The sequence below is a fragment of the Chelonia mydas genome, chromosome 7 (assembly GCF_015237465.2).
Source record: "Chelonia mydas isolate rCheMyd1 chromosome 7, rCheMyd1.pri.v2, whole genome shotgun sequence".
Lineage (NCBI taxonomy): Eukaryota > Metazoa > Chordata > Testudines > Cheloniidae > Chelonia > Chelonia mydas.
The window spans coordinates 104,400,402-104,422,396 of record NC_057853.1 but is presented as its reverse complement, the minus strand read 5'-3'; the positions used below and the strand labels follow the sequence as shown (position 1 = coordinate 104,422,396).

The following is a 21,995-nucleotide window of genomic DNA, read 5'->3' as shown; positions in this document are numbered from 1 at the left end:
CAGCTAAAACATTTCAGCTGTTACAAAAATAAGAGTAGGGAAAACATGTTGGTTTGCCCAGGTTAAAAACATTCTTCCAACTGTTTCACTGAAGAGTTCTAGTGCTTCCAGGATTGGGTGTGGGGATATGAAATTTAGCAGAAGGGATGTGCATTTTGCCATTCCTCTGAAAATTCACCCTAGGTCTCTAGTTATGCTTCTGTTATCTTCCTGCAGAAACACCGGGATCCACTCCATCATGGCCCTGGTACACAACTGGCAAGTGCTAAGTCATTCTGGTTTCATTAAAATGTTTCTCTCCGATCGGGTTCTGTGCTAGAAATGTTTTGAAACTGTAGCCTGTGCTTTTAGAGTAGAATTTCCAAATGAACTGAAATGAGAGAAAGGACAGGTTGAATAGCAATACGAAGGGCAAATTTCAAACGTGGTACAGACAATAAATGTTTTGTTGAACTGTAGAGGTCCATTACAGACCCCTACTCTTGTATACTGTACCCTCAGAACACTGAGATGTGGAGAATAAATATAGGTTTTTTTCAGTCCATCCAACTCTGTCATTTCTGTTCCATCACTCCCTCCCTAGAAGAGAACAAGATCTTCACATATAGATTTCCCTGCTAGCCTCTCTGGCCAGAACCTAAATAGGTCATTCCCCAGGAGACGTTAAGGCACTTTTCTGACTCTTAAGATATGGTCATTGCCCTGATTTTGAAAGGAGAATATCTAGCATGATAACGAAAGAGAAAGAGAAAACATAGGCGTAATAACAGTGAGCAACAAGAGCTTATGAAGAACACACCTTGGGAGAAAAAAGAGATTCATTCATTGTGTTCATTTAAAAAGCAAAGAAGGCAGTAGAGGTAATATATCTGTACTTCAGTAAGATGTCTGGTACACTGTTCTAGAAATATTCCTTAGAAGTTTTAATCTGATTTAACTTCAATACGCTCAGGATTTGTGGGTTCTCTAATTGTCCCTTCTTTGTCTTTTCTTGCAGCAAGCACTCCGTTTCCTCCAGGGAGAACCACACCAAGTGGTAAGTGCTGTCTTGCCCTTGATTTACTAAAACTTATTTTTTTACTGTGGGATTCGACATCAAACTGATCCAGATGTGTGACCTGATCTGGACATGTAATCCCCAGAAGTGGTCAAATGTGGTTTCATATGTGGGTCAGATTGACCCCAGTTGTCACGGTTTTACCAAGAGGGAAAGAACTAACTAATGTGCTAATAATCATTCCCTTCCATCTATTTTAGGGCTGGCATTGCGATTGGTGAATTCATTTAGCAGATGTGAGGGTCGTGTTGAAGTCTATTACGCAGGATCCTGGGGGACAGTGTGTGATGATTCTTGGGATCTCAATGACGCAAATGTTGTGTGCAGGCAGCTTGGATGTGGATATGGTGTTGCAGCAAAGACCAATGCCTATTACGGTCAAGGCTCAGGAAATATTGTTCTGGATGATGTGAGATGCCAAGGATGGGAATACAGTCTATGGGACTGTCCTCATTCAGGATGGCTCTCTCATAACTGTCATCATTCTGAAGATGCCGGTGTCATCTGCTCAGGTAAATACCAAGAGTTTGCAGGTGTCTTGCAGGTGAATGACCACGCTTTTCACCATGTCAAAGATGTTTTTGAAAGTCACATTACAAGGTTTTCAATACATGAAATACAGTTTTTGGAACTGGATCCCATATTAAAAAGGCCACTTTTCTACTTCCTCAAACATTAGTTCCATGCTTCAATCAGCCAGCCAGTTAGTTCCATGGTGAATGTGATTGTGCTAGCATAGAATAAAGATATATAAGGGGGAAAAAAAAGGGGTGGGGTGGGGGGAATCACCCTAGGATAGCCAAGTACTGCTGATATTAGTGTGAAGTTCCAAAGGGCAGCATCTGTCAACCAGGGTTAGTTTTCTGTTCTGGTAACCTCACTTCCTTTGAAAGTAGAATTCTGTAGTGGTGATAGGGCATGGAAATGGGATGTGGGAAACCTAGATTTTATTCATGACTCTGCCATGCCACTTAGCTTCTTTAGGCCTCATTCACCTAAAAGTAAAATAGGGATAATGAGACATACTCAACTTCATGAAGCACTTAGAGATCCAAAGATGAAAGACCTATTTAAGTTTCAGCCGTAATCTTTTGCCATTGAGAAAGGTAAATTTTTCTGGGAATTTTTTCACTGAGCTCAGTGGGAGTCAGGCACATTTTATGATGTCCCGTCACAAGATATTACAAACATGGTATCTTCAAAGTTTTGCTCTACTTGTTTTCAGACATAACATCCTCCAGTAAAGTCATGCAGCTTCAAATGTCATTTCCCCTTATAATGTTATAAATACATCCAAGCTAATACCAGATTTCTCCCCCACCCCATTCATTAGCAATTTCAAAAAATCATTTGTGATCTGGATCAAAAACCAAATATTTGAAAATTTCAGTCAATCAAAAAGTTGAGAAAAGTATGTTTCAGCTAATTCAAAACATTTTATTTGAATACAATCACAATGTTTCGGTTTGATTTCAGCTCGTTTCACAGGTTTGGGGTGTTTTTTGTTGTTGTGTTTTAAAAAAGGAGATTTTGAAACTAAAAGTCATTTCAAAGTAAATAAATGAAATATTTCTATGACATTTTCAAAACCAAATATTCTTAATGGGGTGTTTGATATTGTAATATAATTGAACAATGAATTGAAACTAGCATGAACTGTGCAATGTTTTGGTGTTGCCGAATCTGCAATTTTGCTGAAAAAAGTTTTGGCCTAAAAATTTTGCCCAATTCTACGGCACTAATAAATACTGAAAACTGTTAATATAATTTCTTATGTTTCTCCCTACTCGCTGCTGGATATCCAACTTCTATGCTTCTATTATCTTCCTGCAGGATCATCAGGATCCACTCCATCATGGCCCTGGTACACAACAACTGGCAAGTGCTAAGTCGTTCTGCTTTCATTAAAATGTTTCTCTCTGATAGGGTTCTGTGCTAGAAATGTTTTGAAACTGTAGCCTATGGTTTTAGAGTAGAATTGCCACATGAACTGAAATGAGAGAAAGGCTAGGTTGAATAGCAATACGAAGGGCAAATTTCAAACGTGATACAGGTAATAAATGTTTGTAAATAATTTGTTGAACTGTATAGGTCCATTACATGCACCCCTACTCTTGCATATTATACCCTGAGAACAATGAGGTGTGGAGAGCAAATATAGTTTTTTTCAATCCATCCGACTCTCTTACTTTTGTTCCACCACTCCACCCTCGAAGAGAAGAAGATCCTCATATTTAGATTGCCCACTACCCTTTCTGCCATGCATCTAAATAGGTCATTTCCCAGGGGACAGTCTAAGGACTGTCCTCACTGAGGATGGTTCTCTCATAACTGTGGTTAGTCTGAAGATGCCGGTGTCATCTGTTTTGGTAAATACATTCTTTTTTGGTTTGAATGAAGAGTCAAATATTTGAGATTTTCAGTAAATCAAAAATTTGAAAAAATATGTTCCAGATTATTCCAAATATGTTATTTGAACAGAATAATAACATGTTGGTGTGATTTCAGCTATTTTTACAGGTTTTGATTAAAAAAAGGAAATTTTGAAACTCAAAGTCATTTCAAACTAAATGAAATATTTCTTATTTTTAAAAAGAAATGTTCCTAGTGGAGTGTTTGAAATTTTTATTTAATTGAACTATTAATTGAAAATGGCATGAATTGCACACAATTTTGATGTTGCCGAATCTGCAATTTAGCTGAAAAAACTTCTGGCCTAAAAATGTTGTCCAACTCTACAGCACTTATAACTGAAGCTATAATTTCTCATGTTTCATCCTTGCAGCTGCTGGACATAGAAGCTCTCCGACAACAGGTAACTCATCACTTACATGTTGTCCATCATGACACAAAATGTTAATATGCTGAAATGCACATGTACAGATCACCACTGAATTGTATTTTAGGCAGAGCTGGTAGCGCCACTTATAATTAAGGTTGACTAATACTTTTTCCATGATAAGACCCAAATTGTAGTTGCTTATTACTTTGCCAAACCTCAACCATTAAGACTCAACTCCATTTGTGCAAGAGACTGATGTATTGTGGGATGTGTCAGGGTTCCCTCCCCACTCTGAACTCTGGGGTACAGATGTGGGGACCCACATGAAAGACCCCCTAAGCTTATATTCTACCAGCTTAGGTTAAAACTTCCCCAACGTACAATTCCTCTCCTTGTGCTTGGACGGTATTGCTGCCACTACCAAGTGATTTACAGAAAAATTCAGGAAAAGGGTCACTTGGAGTTCCTGTTCCCCCAAAATATTCCCCCAACCTCCTTCACCCCCTTTCCTGGGGAGGCTTAAGAATAATGTGAGTACCGACCAGACCCTTTGTCTCTAGGACACTGAAAATCACACAGGTTCTTAAAGGAAGAACTTTATTTAAAGAGAAAGTAAAAGAATCGCACCTGCAAAATCAGGATGGAAGGTAACTTTACGGGCTAAAAAAAAGATTTAAACACAGAGGATTCCCCTCTAGGCTCAGCTTCAAAGTTACAAAAAGCAGGAATAAAACTCCCTCTTAGCATAGGGAAAAGTCACGAGCTAAAACAAAAGATAATCTAACGCATTTCCTTGCCTTTACTTACAATTTCTATAATTTTAGATGTATCATTTCAGGTATGTTTTCAGGAGATGTTTTACCTGCTTGGTCTCTCTCTCAGTTCAGAGAGAGAACAAACAAAGGCCTGGTCTACACTGGTAGGGGGCGGGGGGTATCGATCTAAGTTATGCAACTTCAGCTATGTGAATAACATAGCTGAAGTTGATGTACTTAGATGGACTTACCGTGGTGTCTCCACCGCAGTGAGTTGACTGCTTCCACTCCCCCGTCGACTCTGCCTGCACCTCTCGCTGAACTGGAGTACGGGAGTCGACAGGAGAGCGCTCGGGGTTCGATTTATCACGTCTAGACTAGATGCGATAAATTGATTCCTGCTGGATCGATACCCAAAGAGAGCCCAAACAAAATCTCCACCCCTGGATTTAAAAGTATCTTCTTTCCTCATTGGAAGGAGGAATGTATAAGTCTTATGTCACTTAAAGCTATGAATTAAGTAAAACTTGTTACGTTCCAAAGTTGACTGTAGATTCAGTTTTCATTCAGGCTGTAATTTTTGTCTCCAGTGCACCAGGTGCTTCTTCAAATATTTACTTCCAACCTGAATTAATAACATTACGCTTTTTTCCTTCTGATAATGTTATCCTTCTTCCCTGAACATTTTCTTTGGCCCATATTTTCTGTCTTCAGCTATATACATTTAGTGCCTAATCTTGAGAGGTGCTGAGCATTAAATGAGACTGTGAGTGGGATCAACAGCAGATCAACAGCTCTTGGGATCAGATGCTCGTCATAGAGCACCTTTTATAAAGACCATTGAAGTTATGGGAGGCTTTCCTTTAACTTCAGTAGGTTTTGACTCTGAGTGATAAATCATATACAAATATATGCAAAAGTAAACTATAAATGACTCATATGTATTTTTTTCTTACATTTTGTTCTGCAGCAAAATATACTTGTGGTGGTGTCCTTCAGTATTCATCCGGGACATTTCAAAGCCCGTTCTACCCTGGAAATTATCCAAACAATGCAGATTGTGTGTGGGAAATAGAAGCAGTGAGCAATTACCGTATAACACTTTCATTTAGAGATATCTCGTAAGTAAAGCACTAATTTTCTGGGCAATTCATGGGTTCAAAGTCATGGACTTTTCTAACTGGTACTCTCTCCATTTGAAGGGCATTTCTCAACAGGGTTTAACAATTCTAAGTGACCAGTAAAACTAAAATGAAAATTGCATGAATGGAGTATTTGTTGTTACTTGTTGAGTCCTAATAAAGTGAAGGGTACCATACAAGATACAAAATTAAGACAATCTCTGCCACGAACACTTTGCAGTCTGAAGGGCTTAATCTGAGATTTATGTGCTGCTTTGTGATGAATGCTTAAATAGAAGTTTACAAAATAGTTTACAAAATGTTCATGTTTATTCCCCAGGACAGAAGGTGGTAGATGCCAGTATGATTATATAGAGATATATGATGGACCACTCTACACTTCTCCTTTACTGGGGAAAATTTGTTCTGGTTCCTATCTCACATATACATCGTCCTCAAACTTGATGACAGTTCGATTTCACAGTAACTCGATTATCACAAACAGAGGGTTTCGTGCTGCCTATTACACCATTCCAGCAGATCAGAATACTAGTAAGTTCATGTTTAATACGGAACTTTGCTTTTCAGCAGACAAGCCTATTTATTGATTTTATTTGATAAATAACCATTGATTAATGTTCAACCACCTCAGTATAGTACCACTCACTGTCATCTTTCACACTGTGTGATTACTGACCTATTACTTTCAGACAATAGTTTGATTTTCTTTAAACATGAAACTGTTTGTTATCAAATTATTTTTGGACATTTTCTCTTATATTCAGCCTAAATTTACTTTTTCACCATCTCATTTCATTACTGTTACTTATGGCCCCTTGTACTACCTAACTGCTCATTCTCTTTGCGTCTGATCCTAGTCCTGATGCAGGCAAAACTCTCATTGCAATCACCCCAATTCATACAGTATGAGTCAATTTCATGTCCTCCCCCCAGCTCATTAGTTATTTATCTGAGGTCAATGCCTGTTTAGCACTTTACTGATACATGTTTAGTATTAGAATTATTTATATTTAGAATCATTCCCTGCACTTCCTTTCCCAGTTTTTGATGATCTTCCATGAGTCCCCTGCAATTTTTTCACATCTTCAGCTACAGAGGTACCCACAAGTGAACTTGAACAACTTTCACAGCCAGTCAAAACCTGATCCTTAAGTCCTCATTCAGGGAAAACTCCTATTTTTTCAGTGTGTCTTTTGCCCAAGAAAAGACTATACAGGATCCAGTCTCCAGTGAAGGTCTAGCACTTTGATGCTCACTGATGTGAGTCAGCCTCTGCACATGTATCTCCAAACCCCATAAGGCTTATGTAAGATCATAGATGCAAACCCCTGATTCTGCAACCCTTACTCATATAGAATAGCATGTAACTGGTTAGTTCCATTGGCTGATCAGGATAATTCATGACTGCAAAATAGCTGTCGACCAACACACCAATTTCATTTTACTTTACTGTTTGTCTTCACCTCCCCTTGTGTTTAGATCATTCTCTCCCACAAATACTGAAAGTATTTAGTTCATTTCCTTAATAAAGGCCATGGTAATATTGTCCTTAATTTTACTCAAGGAAAATTCCAAGCAACTTCAAGTGGACTTTCTCTTGACTCCAGAATTTGTTCTACTATGGTAACTGTGATTCATATGATCCTTAACACTGATGAGAGACTGTTGCGGTTCAATGACAAGACAGCACAAAGCTTTAAGCAAGCAAGCAGGATGGTCTGCCAACGGACTGGTCCTGTCAGCTTTCCTCCCTCTCCTTTATTCTTTCTCTCCCCCCGCGCATTACATTCTCCAACAGATAAAAGGAATACACTGACTTTGTTTAACATTCTTATTTACCAATTTCTATCTACCGCATTCCTTGCTCTCGGGCCTTGAGCCCAGTCCTGGGAGGCTTCCCACGGTTCATGTCATCTGGGCGAGATTCCAAGGTTCATGCCCTTGAGAGGAGCTGTGTGTGCACAGCTCCTACACAACACTCCGGGTGTGCCCTGAATGTTGCCAAGTGCATGAACCTTGTATGAATCCTACATCCCCTCCTTTTTTGTTTATTTGTGCTCAGCCATCTCATGGTAGCCATCCATTTGCTTTTGCAAGCCAATTAACTCCCGGACAGACAAGGTCATAACTCGTGGAGCCTGCCAGGGCGTGTCTCGACAAAGCCTTAACAAAAAGGAAATACATTGCACACAGCAACAGCAAAAAATAAGCCCAAGAAGGTAAAGTGTAATTGGCCGGGCCCCAATTAGCCATGCTAGAGTACTGGGAAGAGAGGTTCGCGTAAGCAGCGAGCATCATCTCATTCCCTATTTCCTCAGGGTGATGACATACTGGAATAAGGCACGTACCTAACAATTCTTCAGCTGCTACAAAATCAAATAAACAAAAGTGGGTAACATTTGCTATTGAAGCCAATCTTTCCCATAGGTTATATGTCTGTAACGGAGGAAGCGCTCCCAAGCCAACCCCTACAGGAAATAGCAGGCACAAAAGGCATACAATCAATACAGAATTAGCAGTGATTTGGGCGAGAATGGCCACAAACAAAGTCTCAGGAGTCTCTGGCTGTTGGTTTGCTGCCAGTCTTCGTTGAGCTGCGGCGACCAATGCTTTTACTGCTCCCCATGTCACGGGCTGGCTTGGGACGCTACGCCTCTTCCGTCTCCGTCCCACCATTGTCGACCTGGAAGGCACCGCGTTCTCCTCCAAGGTCAGCTGAAACTCCGGTATGGGGTTCGACAGCCCCTGGTGCCACGCCATGCTGTTTCAGTGCCGGTCGCACACACCGGGCCGGAACCCACAACGGTCCTGCAGGGAGAGAGACAGCGGCATATCCCCGACCCCAAGTGATTAAAGGCACTGGGCCCAGCCATTGCGGATCGGGCAGCTGACGGTAATAGACATGCGGTCTTTCCAGTACCTCGGATTTGTGAAAATGCCGATCCGCGGGGGTGTGCTGATCTGCGTTCAGCGTTAAATTATTTAAAGTAAACAAAAGGATATGCAATTGTTGCTGAATGTCTCCTAAGGTTCGGAGATGCAGCTCCCCTTGTTTTAATTGTTTGTCAAGCAAGGTTTTTAGCGTGCGATTGGCACGTTCAAGAATGGCTTGGCCTGTGGAATTATAAGAGATCCCGTGTTTGAGAAGGACGTCCCATTGGGCACAAAAGGTGGAGAGGGTGTGGAGCAATAGCCTGGGGCATTATCCTTTTTTATCTGGCTCGGGCGACCCATAACAGCAAAACAGGCTAGCAAATGGTGAATAACTTTGGGAGTGGCTTCCCCACGCTGTGGGGTCGCCCAGAGGAATCCCGAATAGGTATCAATGGAAACATGTAAAAACAAATAGGGGCGGAATTGTGGCATGTGAGTGACATCCATTTGCCACAACTGATTCGCTGCGGTACCTCTAGGGTTAACGGCATAAGAAAAGATAGGAGCAGCATCGGCACAGAGGGGGCAGGAGCGAACAATAGAATGTGCATGATCAGCAGGAATGTGAAACTGTCAGGCCAAAACAGAGGCAGACTGATGAAAAAAGGAATGGCTTTCAATGGGGTCAGAAAAAAGGGAATTTACCTGACCACGTAATGCGCGATCGGCGTGCTCATTGCCCTCAGTGAGTAGCCCAGGCAGAGGGGTGTGACTGCGAATATGAGCAACAAAATAAGGGAAATTACGAGTGGTGATGAGATACTGTAAGGACAAAAACAGGCGAAGAAGGTCCGCATCGACCTGAGGGGTAATGAGGGCAAGAGGTAAATGATCAATTACCTGATAAACATAATGCGTGTCCACAATCAAATTAAAGGGACAATCAGCAAAAAGTTGAAAGGCCAAAATAACAGCAGCCAGTTCTGAGCGCTGCGCGGAACGCTGAGGCAGCGTAAAACGAGAATGCCAACGAGGGGGGTCACCTAATTGATAGGTGACAACACCTCGACGTGGAGAGCCATCAGTAAAAAGAGTGACAGCTGAAACAATAGGTCGAGAGCGGCTAAGACGATGTACGATTAGTGGCACCTTTTCTGTGATCACCAACTGAGGATCTTTTGGGGGATTATAAGAAATCTCTCCCACATAATCACAAAGAGCAACCTGCCAGGCCAAGGAGGTGTGGTACAAGGAATCAAATTCACTACGTGACAAGGGGAACACAATGGCAACCAAATCAGTGCCCGTGAGTTGCACTGCACGGGCTCTATGAAATAGGTCGGACAAGGCGTCTAAATAAGGATAAATGTTCCGAGGAGGAGTGGAAGACAAATATATCCACTCTATGATAGAGACGGCTGTGTCTGTACGAGGTACAAACAGAGCCGCAGTAGGCGTATGAGGGGTGGCAAGGAGAACCAACCGCAGGGGACGAACCTCAGTGAGTCTATCCACAAACTGCTGACTCAACACTGCATTGATCTGTCGAATGCAGGCAATGTGCTCCTCAGTGACGGCAATAACTGCGCCCGGTGCCTGAGCTCCACGTAGGAGCTCAAACAACGGCTGCAGCATCGATGTGGGAAGACGGAAGTAGGGTCGAATCCAATTTAAATGACCCAAAATTTGCTGTAATTGAACGAGGGTTAGGGGTTGGGGTAAAACCACTTCCGGGCCAACAGGGGCAGCATAGGTTTGTAAAACCTTATGCCCGAGATATTGGTAGGGATAAGAGTGTTGGATTTTTTCTGGTGCCACTAACAGGCCATTTTGGCCGAGAACCTGGGACAAATATTCAAGCTGTTGTGCCGTGACCTGGGGACCACTAAGCAAAATATCATCCATATAATGGTAGACCTTTAGTGTGGGGTATCGGGCACAAAAAGGGGCGAGGGCCCGATCCACAAAAAGTTGACACAAGGTTGGACTATTTTGCATTCCCTGGGGCAAGACCTTCCACTGGTACCTTTGAGAGGGTCGCTGATTATTATATTCTGGCACCGTAAACGCGAATTTTTCGCGATCTTGTGGGCAAAGGGGGATTGTGAAAAAACAATCTTTTAAATCTAACACACAAAGCTGATCGGTTTGAGGAATTAAATTCGGGTTTGGCAACCCAAACTGCAAGGGGCCCATGGGTTGGATGCGTTTATTTATTTCCCTTAAATCGTGTAACAGCCTCCATGCACCAGATTTTTTCTTAATAACGAACACCGGGGTGTTCCAAGGACTAGTGGAGCTCTCCAAGCGCTGTGCATGCAAATGTTGTTGCACTAGCGAATGAAGCGCTTTCAGCTTTTCTAGAGGGAGGGGCCACTGGTCAATCCATACGGACTCTAAGGATTGCCATACCAATGGTAATGCGGAGGGCAAGGTGGGTGAGGGAGGATTTTGGGCCATTATATATTAATATTGAGGGTGGTGCCCAGCTTTGTAAGTAAGTCACGGCCCCAAATATTGAGATGGACAGGGAGCACAAAAGGGCGGATCGTAGCAAGGGCACGGCCTCCTGGTTTAGAGACCGTGACCCAAGACAAACTTTGGCGCCCGGGTTTGCTACCCCCGATCCCCCACAACTCTTTAGAAGGAACTGTTGGCCAACTGACCGGCCACTCCGGATCACGAATCACCGTAACGTCAGCTCCAGTGTCCACCAGCCCTGTAAAAGGAACATTATTTAAGAGAAGTGTTAACTGAGGTTTCGAGGGGCGGACCGACATTGTTAGAGCAACAAGTGGAGAGGACGTGTTGTGAGACGGCAACTGAGACAGCATTGATCCAAAGCCGTTCCCGCCCCAGGCTCGATCCTCTGCGGCTGGCACCTGATAGGGGACTAAAATCAATTGCGCAATTGACCGTCCATGCGGGAGCGACTGCGGAAGATGGGTCCACACCTGAACCTTAATAACGCCGGTGTAATCGGCATCAATGACCCCTGGGATGACAAAAAAACCCTGTTTCCCAGCGTGTGAGCGAGGGAGAACCAGACCCACAAATCCGGCAGGGAGAGGTCCCGTCACCTGTGTAGGTATGGCGCAAACCTCCCCCGGCAACTGAAAATCAGCGTCCTCCTGCATAATCAAATCAAGCCCTGCACTTCCGGCAGTCGCCGCCCTCATGGAGTCTATGGATTTTAAGGCAGAGGAACAGTTGTGTGAGTGGGAAACACCCCCGTTTGGCCCTGGGTTCGGGGGAGACCCGTCGTGCAGTTTCCCGACCCGCTACGACACTGATTAGCCCAGTGATAGCCCTTCCGACACTTGGGGCACTTCTTTGAGGGGCGGGCGGGCACCATCGATGAGTGGCACTCCAGCTGAAAGTGACCCTCCTTACCACAGCGGTAACAACGCTTCCCCTCCTTCCCGCTTTTCCGCAGGGCGGCGGGCAGAACCCCAGCTTTATGTGCTTGTGTGCCGATGTTTTGGCACGGCCGCAGCATGTCCGACAGCTCTAGAATGCCAGCGGCTTGTGCCGCCTGGAGAGCACGGCGGCAATCCTCGTTTGCATTTTCAACCGCCATTTTTAACAGAATCTCCTGAGCAGCTGCAGGGTTATCCACCTGTCGGAGGATAGCCTCCTGCAATCTGTTGGTAAAATTCATAAAGGACTCTGATGCACCCTGACGGATACTGGCAAAGCTTTTGGTAGGCTTGCCTGAATCCGGGACTTTCCGGAAAGCATGCTGGGTGCAGGTGGAAATAATGGGGAAGACGGCCTGAGGGAGTTGAGACTGCATCTGAACGGTAGCAAACTGGCCCTCCCCTGCCAAGTGCTCATAAATGATACCTTGCTCTCTATATACCTGGGCTTGGCGTTCCGCCATCTGCCGATACTCACTAAGCCAAATAACATACTGACTGGGCGTCAGCATCATGCGCAACAGCGCCTTCCAATCTTCAGGGATCAGGGTGTACCCAGTACCTAGCCCTTCAATGAGACCACGTACATACGTGCTAGTCAGGCTGAACTCGCGAATCGCTTTCTTTACCTCTTGGATCACCGAGTAAGGCAAACTGACCTAGTTTGCAAGCTGGTTGCCCTGGCCATCATCCTGCCAGGTCACCGGACAAACTGAGACCAGATTAGCCAGCTCCTCTGCTGTAATATCTGAGCGAGTCTTCGCTGCGTGAACCATTTGTTGCACCAGCGAAAGCCCCTGAGCAGACACGTATGACCCCCAGGGGGCCCCGGAGCATGGGGCCCCACGGGGAGATGGTGATCACACACCGGCTCCAGTGGGGAAGGCAAGGTAGGCGGTGGTAATAGAGGCACTGGGGGCGAAGCAGGGGGAGGGATGGCTGCAGGAGCGGACGGGGGTGGCGAGATCGGCAGCCCCTCTGTTGGCACGGGAGAGGGCCCTTCCGAGGCGACATGCTGTATCGCGTCGCGGCAGAGGTGCCAGGCATGTAAAGCCTGCACGGGCGCCCGAGGCTCTTTGTGCAATGTCTGGCCCAACCGCTCCCAGTCCGCTAGCTTAAGGGTTCCGGCTTCAGGGTACCACGGACATTGGACACTCACCTCCTGTAGCAGGAGAGTGAGTTCTCGAGTGGGGCAGTCATGCTGAGCCTTACGCAGCAAATAGTGTAGCTCATTACGGTGTTGCACTTGCAAAGCAGAGAGAGAGCTTCCCATACTTACCACAATGAAAAATACTCACCGGGATCCGCGAAGCGGATGAGTGATGCGTCTGAAACCCTTGCCGGGCGAGGTGAGTGCTGAGGGCCCCACGTTTGGGTGCCAGTTGTTGCGGTTCAATGACAAGACAGCACAAAGCTTTAAGCAAGCAAGCAGGCTGGTCTGCCAACGGACTGGTCCTGTCAGCTTTCCTCCCTCTCCTTTATTCTTTCTCTCCCCCCGCGCATTACATTCTCCAACAGATAAAAGGAATACACTGGCTTTGTTTAACATTCTTATTTACCAATTTCTATCTACCACATTCCTTGCTCTCGGGCCTTGAGCCCAGTCCTGGGAGGCTTCCCACGGTTCATGTCATCTGGGCGAGATTCCAAGGTTCATGCCCTTGAGAGGAGCTGTGTGTGCACAGCTCCTACACAACACTCCGGGTGTGCCCTGAATGTTGCCAAGTGCATGAACCTTGTATGAATCCTACAAGAGACTCTCTCTGATCACAAGGAGAGAAATTATAATTTGCAGATTTTCTTCGTGACAGTTATCCACAGCCTAAACCACAGGTCCCTGGTGCATAATTTGATAATTAAGACATAAGAAAGGTGAAATCATGTGGTTTGTCTTACGAACACCCTCCCCTCTCCCAACATACACACAGAATAGATAGCAGCAAATGTATTGGTTGAACATTTAATTATTACTGTATGCCTGAACGCACTAATAATATGTGTTTTATCCACCCACCAGCTCTTCTGTGCTTGCCAGAATACATGCATGCGGTTGTTAGCAGAGCCTACCTCCACTCACAAGGCTACATTGCAGAGAATATCAGCTTGAATGACCCTTATTGTAAACCAATTGTTACACCAAACTACGTTATATTCAACATACCATACAATGGCTGTGGCACAAGACGAGAGGTATGAAGTTGAATATTTAGCAGCCTGTGTAAGTAGGTCTGTGCAAACTGCAGAATTTATTTATTGAAACCTGCTGTGGTTCACAGGAGTTACAAGTGAACCAATGACTGCAGATTCAGATTCACTAAACACTCCCACCTAATTCTTCCTCTGCCGGAAGAAACTCCTTACTTATTCCTCATAAGGTCAAGCTACAATATTATGGGACAGGGAGGATATGTGAACAACCTCAACCCATGTTCACAGACTTTTTTCGAGCATGAACTGACGTTCACGAATAGTCAAAATACTTGGCATTTACATAGGCCCCTGTTCAGCAAGGTACTTACACATATCTATTTTAAAGCATTCACTTCAATAGGACTACTCATGTGCTTTAAGTTAAACGCATGTTTAAGTAACTTACTGAATCAGGACCTTTGTTCATGTCATGTTCAACCTTTGTACTAATGTTAACTCAGTTGGCTGTATTTGGGTTCAATGAAAATATTTTTTCACATCTCAATGTAATCACTGTATTATACAGCCAACAATTTTGTTTAAAATGTGCTGTGAATCGAAATGACCAAAGTACATTTCTTTTCAAAATACTTTCGATGGAAACAATGCTTTTAAAATGCGTGGTATTCTTTGGGTGCATCAAAAGCATAATGGTAATTGTGGCAAAAATTACTACATTAGATAATTCTGTGCTTACTGTGTCAAACAGGGAAACAGCAACACTATCATGTATTCCAACTTGATCAAAGCAACCTCTTCCGGTTACATAATCAAAAGAGAAAAAGATCTTCACTTGCATATCAACTGCAAAATGCTCCAAAACACATGGAAAGAAATCATGTACATTGCTGAGAATGTTCCTGAGGATATTAAGGAGGTCAATGAAACTCAGTACAGCAGATATGACGTGAACATTTCATTTTACGAATCACCATCCTTCTCACGGCCAGTGTATGACTCTCCATACTATGTTAGATTGAACCAGAATGTATTCCTTCAAGCTTCAATTAACAACGCTGACCCAAATCTGGTGTTGTTTTTGGACACCTGTGTTGCATCACCTGATTCCAGTAGTGTTACATCCACCACCTATGATATTATCAGGAATGGGTAAGGACTTTCTGAGCAATGATTAACAATGGATCTGTACATGCAGTTCTCTATCTGTTTTGTTTATGGAATAATTTGAATAGGGACAATGTGAATTGATTTCAGTTCCCTATGCCAATAAACTGTTTAAAAAACTTTTTTGGCCAATCCTGGCAAGACATGAGAAATAACAATAGAATGATGTTGAGACCACACAGTCAGGCAAGATTCCACTCAAGCATGTTGCATAGTAACTAGAGAGGTGAATTCAGTTGTGATGTAAGTAGATTTTGTCCCAAACTCCATTGAGGTCAATGAATTTTCACATGCCTACATCAAGATTGAATTCAGCCCCAAATAGTTTGTCTATAGAATTCAACTATGCATTTTCAAAATATTCTGATTCTCTCTTTTTTTTTTTAATTATTATTCATTCTTGTTCTGTTCTTGTATTTTGTACCATACTGGAAATGTTATTTCAAATGACTAATTCAGTGCTTGATTCAAATGACAGAAGTTTAATGTTTGATATTCCTGCTTTCCTATATGTCTCTCAGATGGCCCAGAATTGTTCATGTGGCTTGGCTTAAACCATTTCTTGTGGAAAAGTTAGATTAATGAATTATAGAAAACAAATTAGATTCTTAGATCTGGTAAGAAAAAAAGTCACTGTTCTCATCCATTATGGCATTTCCTATGCTTCTACGCTTTACCTGCCAGAATTTCAGTAGGCTTCTCCATTATCACTAGATTCTACGTCCTTCTGGGTATGAAAGGGTAAATCTTTCAGGAGCAGATCCCATTGTCAATAAATGTCTGACTCATTCACTTACTGGTGAAATTCTAATTGTATATAAACAATGTGGAATAAATAATGAAATTTCAAAATAATTCAGCCAGGTAGTAGAAGTTAAGTTTTAAGGAAGCCACCTGCATGAACTCCTATCTATTGTATAAGATAAAAATTAAATATTCAGACCAGCCCTTTTAAGAAACGATATGATAAAATCATTCAATGCAGAGAAAGTTAAATATTTTAAACCTACTGGTAATAATATTTATTTAAATTAAAACCCAAAAGGAAATAAATTTATCATATCTAAATTCAACCATCTCTTAAATGCGGTATCTGTAGGTGACACAAATATTGGCATGAATATAACATAGAAACACATATTGTACGGTATAAACTGAGATTTTTATAAAAATAATTCGATACCTTGAGATCTTTATTATGAGAGTGAGATCGTTAGTATTTGTATGCAATGTGTTGACCATATGACAACTTTTCACCTTATTTTGAGTTATCAGTGTATTAACAGATAAATTGTGTTCCTTTTCATGGTGGTTAAATTGAATCAGAATGCACTGGCATGAAATTTTGGCATTAGTCAATGCTGACAGGAAAGTGAAACTTACTAGAATTTTGTTCTGTGAAGCACCTGTGCAGCTGACTTACTAGAGATTGGGTTCATTGGAAATGTTGACTTTCTTGCTTCTGCTTCATCCAAAGCAGAAATCAGAGGAGTGGGAGTGAGTTGGATAAAATGGCACAGAATGGAAGAAGGAATTTATCATTATTGTTCATATCTAGTAGCACCTAAAGAACCCAATCAGGCATCAGGGCCTCATTGTGCAAGGAGCTGTATAACCATTTAGTAAAGAGACAGAGCCTGCCTTTCAGAGTGGAGCTGGTAGAAAAAATTGTGAATAAAATTTTTCCTGCAAAAAACAACTACTACTGTTCATCAAAGCTGAAAAGTTTCTCGGAGATGTATCTGTTCTGACAGAACTGTAATTGGGAAGGGTTTCTCAGGTGAGACGAAGAGAGAGACCTAGGCCAAGTGGTTAGGCTGCTTGCCTGGGCTGTAGGAGACCGAGGATCAAGTCCCTGCTATGCTGGGGGAACTCTGCAGAGCTGGGACTTGACCCATCTCCTGTGTAACTAGTCTCCCTTCTCCTGTGTAACTGCCTTGGCTATTCTGGGTTGGCTCTCTCTCACATATGGCTGTTTTCATGGAAAAAGTGGGAAAGATCTCATTTTTCGTCTGCATTGGAACAAAAACAAATTTCAAAACTGTATGTGAAATGAAATTGTTGTTTTCTGGCCAGCCTCACTTAAGAGCTTAAATCGTGGTTACATTTTCCCCTTAACAGTAACAATTAACACCCTTTGCATCAGCTGCTCTGCGGGGGTCATATGCACTGCAGCCTGGAGATATAAATAAGAAGATCTGGGCTCTTTCCATAGATTAGTTGCCAGGACACCTCTAGGTGACTCCTTTGCAACTTGGCTCTCCTGGGCCCTGATCCTATAAAGACTTATACAGAAGCTTAACTTTAAGCATGCGAGTTCAGTAAAACTACTCACATTCTTAGGCATGCACATAAATACCTTGCTGAATTAGGGAAAGCAATATTGTATGTTTTGCCTTCAGAAAAGTCAATGCCACTATTTTAACCTCTTTCATTTTCTATTCTTACTACGAATACATATTTTTCTCCCTTTCTGTTGTTAATACAGTGTTAATTTTTTTAAATCTTTGCACATAAGAAATGCTTAATGTCAGTGATTTATTTTTGTGCGTACACATGAAGATTAATTTTATTTATTTGTTTGTTTATTTTAGATGTGTTAGAGATCCAACCTACGGTACATACTATTCACCCTACAGCTCCACCATCCGGTTCAAACTTAATGCCTTCAAGTTTATTAACCAATATTCATCAGTTTACCTGCAGTTTAAAATGGTGGTGTGCAGGGTATATGATTATTCTTCCCGATGCTACCAGGGTTGCATACCCAGGTCCAAAAGAGATACAAGCTCTTACCAAGAAAAATTGGATGTTGTTGTTGGGCCAATTGAGCTTTGGAAAGATGGCACTGAAAACAGGAATGCTGGTAAATGCAAATAACGTTCTCTAGTATTTAATATAAAGTTCTGTAACTCACTTTTCATTTCATGTCACAAAATCTTTGTATGTCAGTTTACTTCTGATTTCTAGCACTGCAGCATGCTTTTACTGAGTTATCATCAGCTCCATTATAAACACCAGACACTTGTTTACTGACTAATAGCATCTGCATTAGTTCCTTATTTAGCACATTTCAAATCCATCATTTTAAATCTGCACATCCCAAAAATGCTAATTGAATCAATTATTCAGGAAGAAGGATGAGATGCAGTCCATCTCCTTATTATAGCTTCATTGATTTAATTATCCCCAAACTGTTTAAACATTGTGGTTATGTCTCACCTTGAATATCTCCAATAAAGAGAAACCTCAACCATCCTTGAAAAGTGATTCCATTCCCTAGCTAGTTATGATGTTTTCTTAATATTGAACCTAAAACATCCCTGTTGGGGGGTCAGTTCATGAAATAGTCTTTACTAATATAAAGATGGATTGTTGTGTCTAGAATGTCTTCTATAAAATAGAGTGAAATTGATTTATTTCTTGACCTGATCTAGAATGTAACTTTACAATTCAAGTTCTGTTTGTCCTGGTGTCTTTGGCAATAACTAGAGCAGAGAACGAACTGAAACCAAAACTCTCTCTCTCAATTCACAGAGCTGGACTATTCTGAACATCAGGAAGACGTGGATTCCCGTGGTTCACTTACTGCTACTGCTGGTCATTCCCAGGCTCCATTTATTGTTACGGGTGTGGTGCTTGCAGCTGTTATTTTCACTCTTGTTGGGTTTCTTTTGAAAAGTAAACTGAGGAGACCGATTCCGTACCAGATAATGTGAGACGCTAAAGACACCAGCATCTGGCAGACAATGATATCTCAGGGCATTTACATAATGATTCCGTTTCTAGCCTTTGCACTCAATAACTTTTATATGACAATTTGCACTTCAAAGAAAAAGTATGACAAACTTACTGTATGAGGCTACACTCTGAGTTCTGGTAAATTCAGGCTAGTGATTGGCCTGAGGTTAAAACCCCACCTCCATGGAAAAGTTTGAATCCAGATTCCAGTTCTGTAACCAGCTGCCATTTCCAAAAATGGACTGAACCCAAGCCCAGTATTTGACCTACTAGCTCCCTCCTCTCAATCTAGAGCCAGACTTTGCAGCTCAGGACTATCTCCAATCTAGATAGACGAAAAATACTATCAATAGTTTTCATGGTATTCTGCAGTGAGATTCAACAGAGCAACTCTTGTAATATAATGAATGTGTAAGCAGGAAGAAGGGTCCAGAGGTTAGAGCACTAACCTGTGGGGTGAGTCACTGTTTCACCATAAACAGCTTGTGTGACCCTGGGCCAGTCACTTAATCTCTCTGGGCCTTAGTTCCCCATCTCTAAAATGGGGATAACAGCACTTCCCTATCACATAGGGGTGTTGTAAGGATAGATACAATTAAGATTATGAGGTGCTCAGATATTACTATGAAGGGAGATATGGAAGTATCTAAGATCAATAGGTAGTACTTTGATTTGACAACTTTATACATAAAAAGGGCAATCTGATACTGGTTTTTATGTTTTATGCATACCTAGTATATCTTATTCATACCTGGCACATTTCAGTCACTTCTGATCATCAAGATATTTAGATTCTAATGCAAGTTTTCTCCCTCATAATCCTCCTCTCACTTCCTTTCAAAACCAGTGTATCTAACACCTGAAATATTCTGACATAGAAATTGTGGTACGTGCAGAGATGGGGATAAAATCTACATGTGGCAACACCAAATGATCCAAGGTGGTTATATAGAAGAAAGTATTTTTATTTAGTAATCAGCTATGCCTGGAAAAGAAATACAGAAAACATACATCCAGTTACATATGGAATTGCTAAAACACCCTGTTTCAGATTATCTTGGACATTGCTCTTTAAGGTTTAATTTCTCTTTGAGACAAATGCAATATATTGTGCTACTTTGTAAAATGGGATGATTTCCAGTCTAAATTAATTTCATATGTAAACATAGCAATTTACAATCAGAAGTTGGAAGTGTTTACAAAGCAATATTTCTGTTGGTGTACTTGCAAATAAAATGTCTATGCCTCTGAGTTCTGAACTAATGCTTTGCAATATGAAGAATATGATCTGTCATAAAGAAACTTTGCAGAATATCAATTTTTGCTTTTGTTTTTTCCATTTCCAAAACTGGGGTGGTAAAATCAGTAAGTACATTTAAACAGGCTTTTATAAGGAAATGAGATATTTCTGCCTTTATCCAGTATAAAAAAATTATGGAGAATCAGGGTTTAAGAAGTCAGCTATTTGAATGGGATAGGTCACAGATGTTTGATTCAGAAATTTTCTCTCTCCAAATTTTTCTAAAACAAAAACTAAATGTCAAGATTGCAGTGGGGAACAGCGGGGACTGCAAATCAGCCATTTGCAGCTCCCTGATCCTGAGGCTCACCCTATGCCAGAGGACTATGGCCCCTAAAGAGTCATCCACAGGTCAAGATTCACTGGAGCATATTGGTGCTCTGGTGGTGCTTACTCCCACCTCCTCTATGTCACCAAAGGCAGGGGTTGCAGGGACAGTAGCATAGCAGCTGGTTATACTAGCTCTATTCACCAGCTGGGGCCTGGACCCACACCAAAAGAATCATCAACTGGGGAGATGCAGCAGTTTTCCAGCTCTGCGGTGTGTCCAGAGCTGTGAAGAGATTCTGACCCATTCTTTTTAAAGTTATTTTTCTGTAGAGTAGTTGGCCTGAAAACATACGCTGTCTAGATGGATTCTAGATGTCCCATGCATTTACAATTCTTGATGTGGGTCCAAGCGCATGCTCCTGCCTTTACTTCTGTTGACTCTGATGAGCCATATGTATATTTTATTGGAGAAAGTCCAGTACATTCAGTATGTAACCACTATACCCTACAACTAGTATATTTTTAGTGTAAAAAACGCCCAACTGGAATCTGTTCTTGAACATCTGGCCAATTATTATATTTTAAAACATTTCTGATGATTCCATGAAATCCAAAGATTTTCTGATGCAGTTTTTTAAATTTCTTACCCCACCCTGAATTAACTGGTTTGAACTTCCCTTATCATGAACAGCACTTCATAGTGATGGGGAAAGTGTTCTGAGAAAATCTGGTGTATGAGATGGACTGTGTCTTATTGGTACTGGTGGGAGAAGAAACCACTTAATCTGTGTGGAATAGGTAAGATTAATAGAAATAAAATGGAATAAGACAGGAACAGTGAGTGATTCTCACATTGCTCTACACAGCTTTTGTTGGCAGTCCATGTAGATCTGGCTAGTCATATGGTGTTGGCTATTTTCCTTGTTTCTAGCTAATAACCTGCATTAACAGAAGCTAAAAATACATGACAGTCCTGATATTACTTTTTCATGTGAGCAATTGCTTTAGTTGCCCAAGGAAGTTATGTATTAATAGATGAGGCAGATATGGGGCACCCCCATGACCCCAGCCCATACCCCCAGCCCTTTGCCCTGACCCCTGCATCCCCTCACGCAGCCCCAGCCCTCTGCCCTGACCCCTGCACCTCCCCCCCACAACCGCAGCCCTGACTCTGGCACCCCCACACATACCCAGCCCTCCCCCCAGCCCACTGCCCTGACTCTTGCACCCCCCCACATCCCCACTCCCACCCTGAGCACCAAACAGGAGCTCCAGCACACACACACATCCCCGCTCATTCCAACCTGCACCCCCCACACCAAATGGGAGCTGCTCAGGTA

General features: G+C 42.2%; 1 protein-coding gene across 1 annotated transcript in view; it reads left to right on the top strand.

Annotated features, from left to right (window-relative positions):
- Positions 1–20,330, top strand: part of LOC102934228 (deleted in malignant brain tumors 1 protein) — a 59,772-nt gene extending 39,442 nt beyond the window's left edge. The window contains exons 15-25 of the mRNA XM_043551961.1: positions 217–258; positions 998–1,036; positions 1,258–1,569; positions 2,891–2,935; positions 3,843–3,872; positions 5,565–5,715; positions 6,056–6,267; positions 14,047–14,219; positions 14,929–15,329; positions 17,939–18,210; positions 18,882–20,330. Coding sequence (XP_043407896.1) covers positions 217–258; positions 998–1,036; positions 1,258–1,569; positions 2,891–2,935; positions 3,843–3,872; positions 5,565–5,715; positions 6,056–6,267; positions 14,047–14,219; positions 14,929–15,329; positions 17,939–18,210; positions 18,882–19,063 — 1,859 coding nt within the window. The 3' untranslated portion in view covers positions 19,064–20,330. The remainder of the gene's footprint in view (positions 1–216; positions 259–997; positions 1,037–1,257; positions 1,570–2,890; positions 2,936–3,842; positions 3,873–5,564; positions 5,716–6,055; positions 6,268–14,046; positions 14,220–14,928; positions 15,330–17,938; positions 18,211–18,881) is intronic.
- Positions 20,331–21,995: the final 1,665 nt, after the last annotated feature.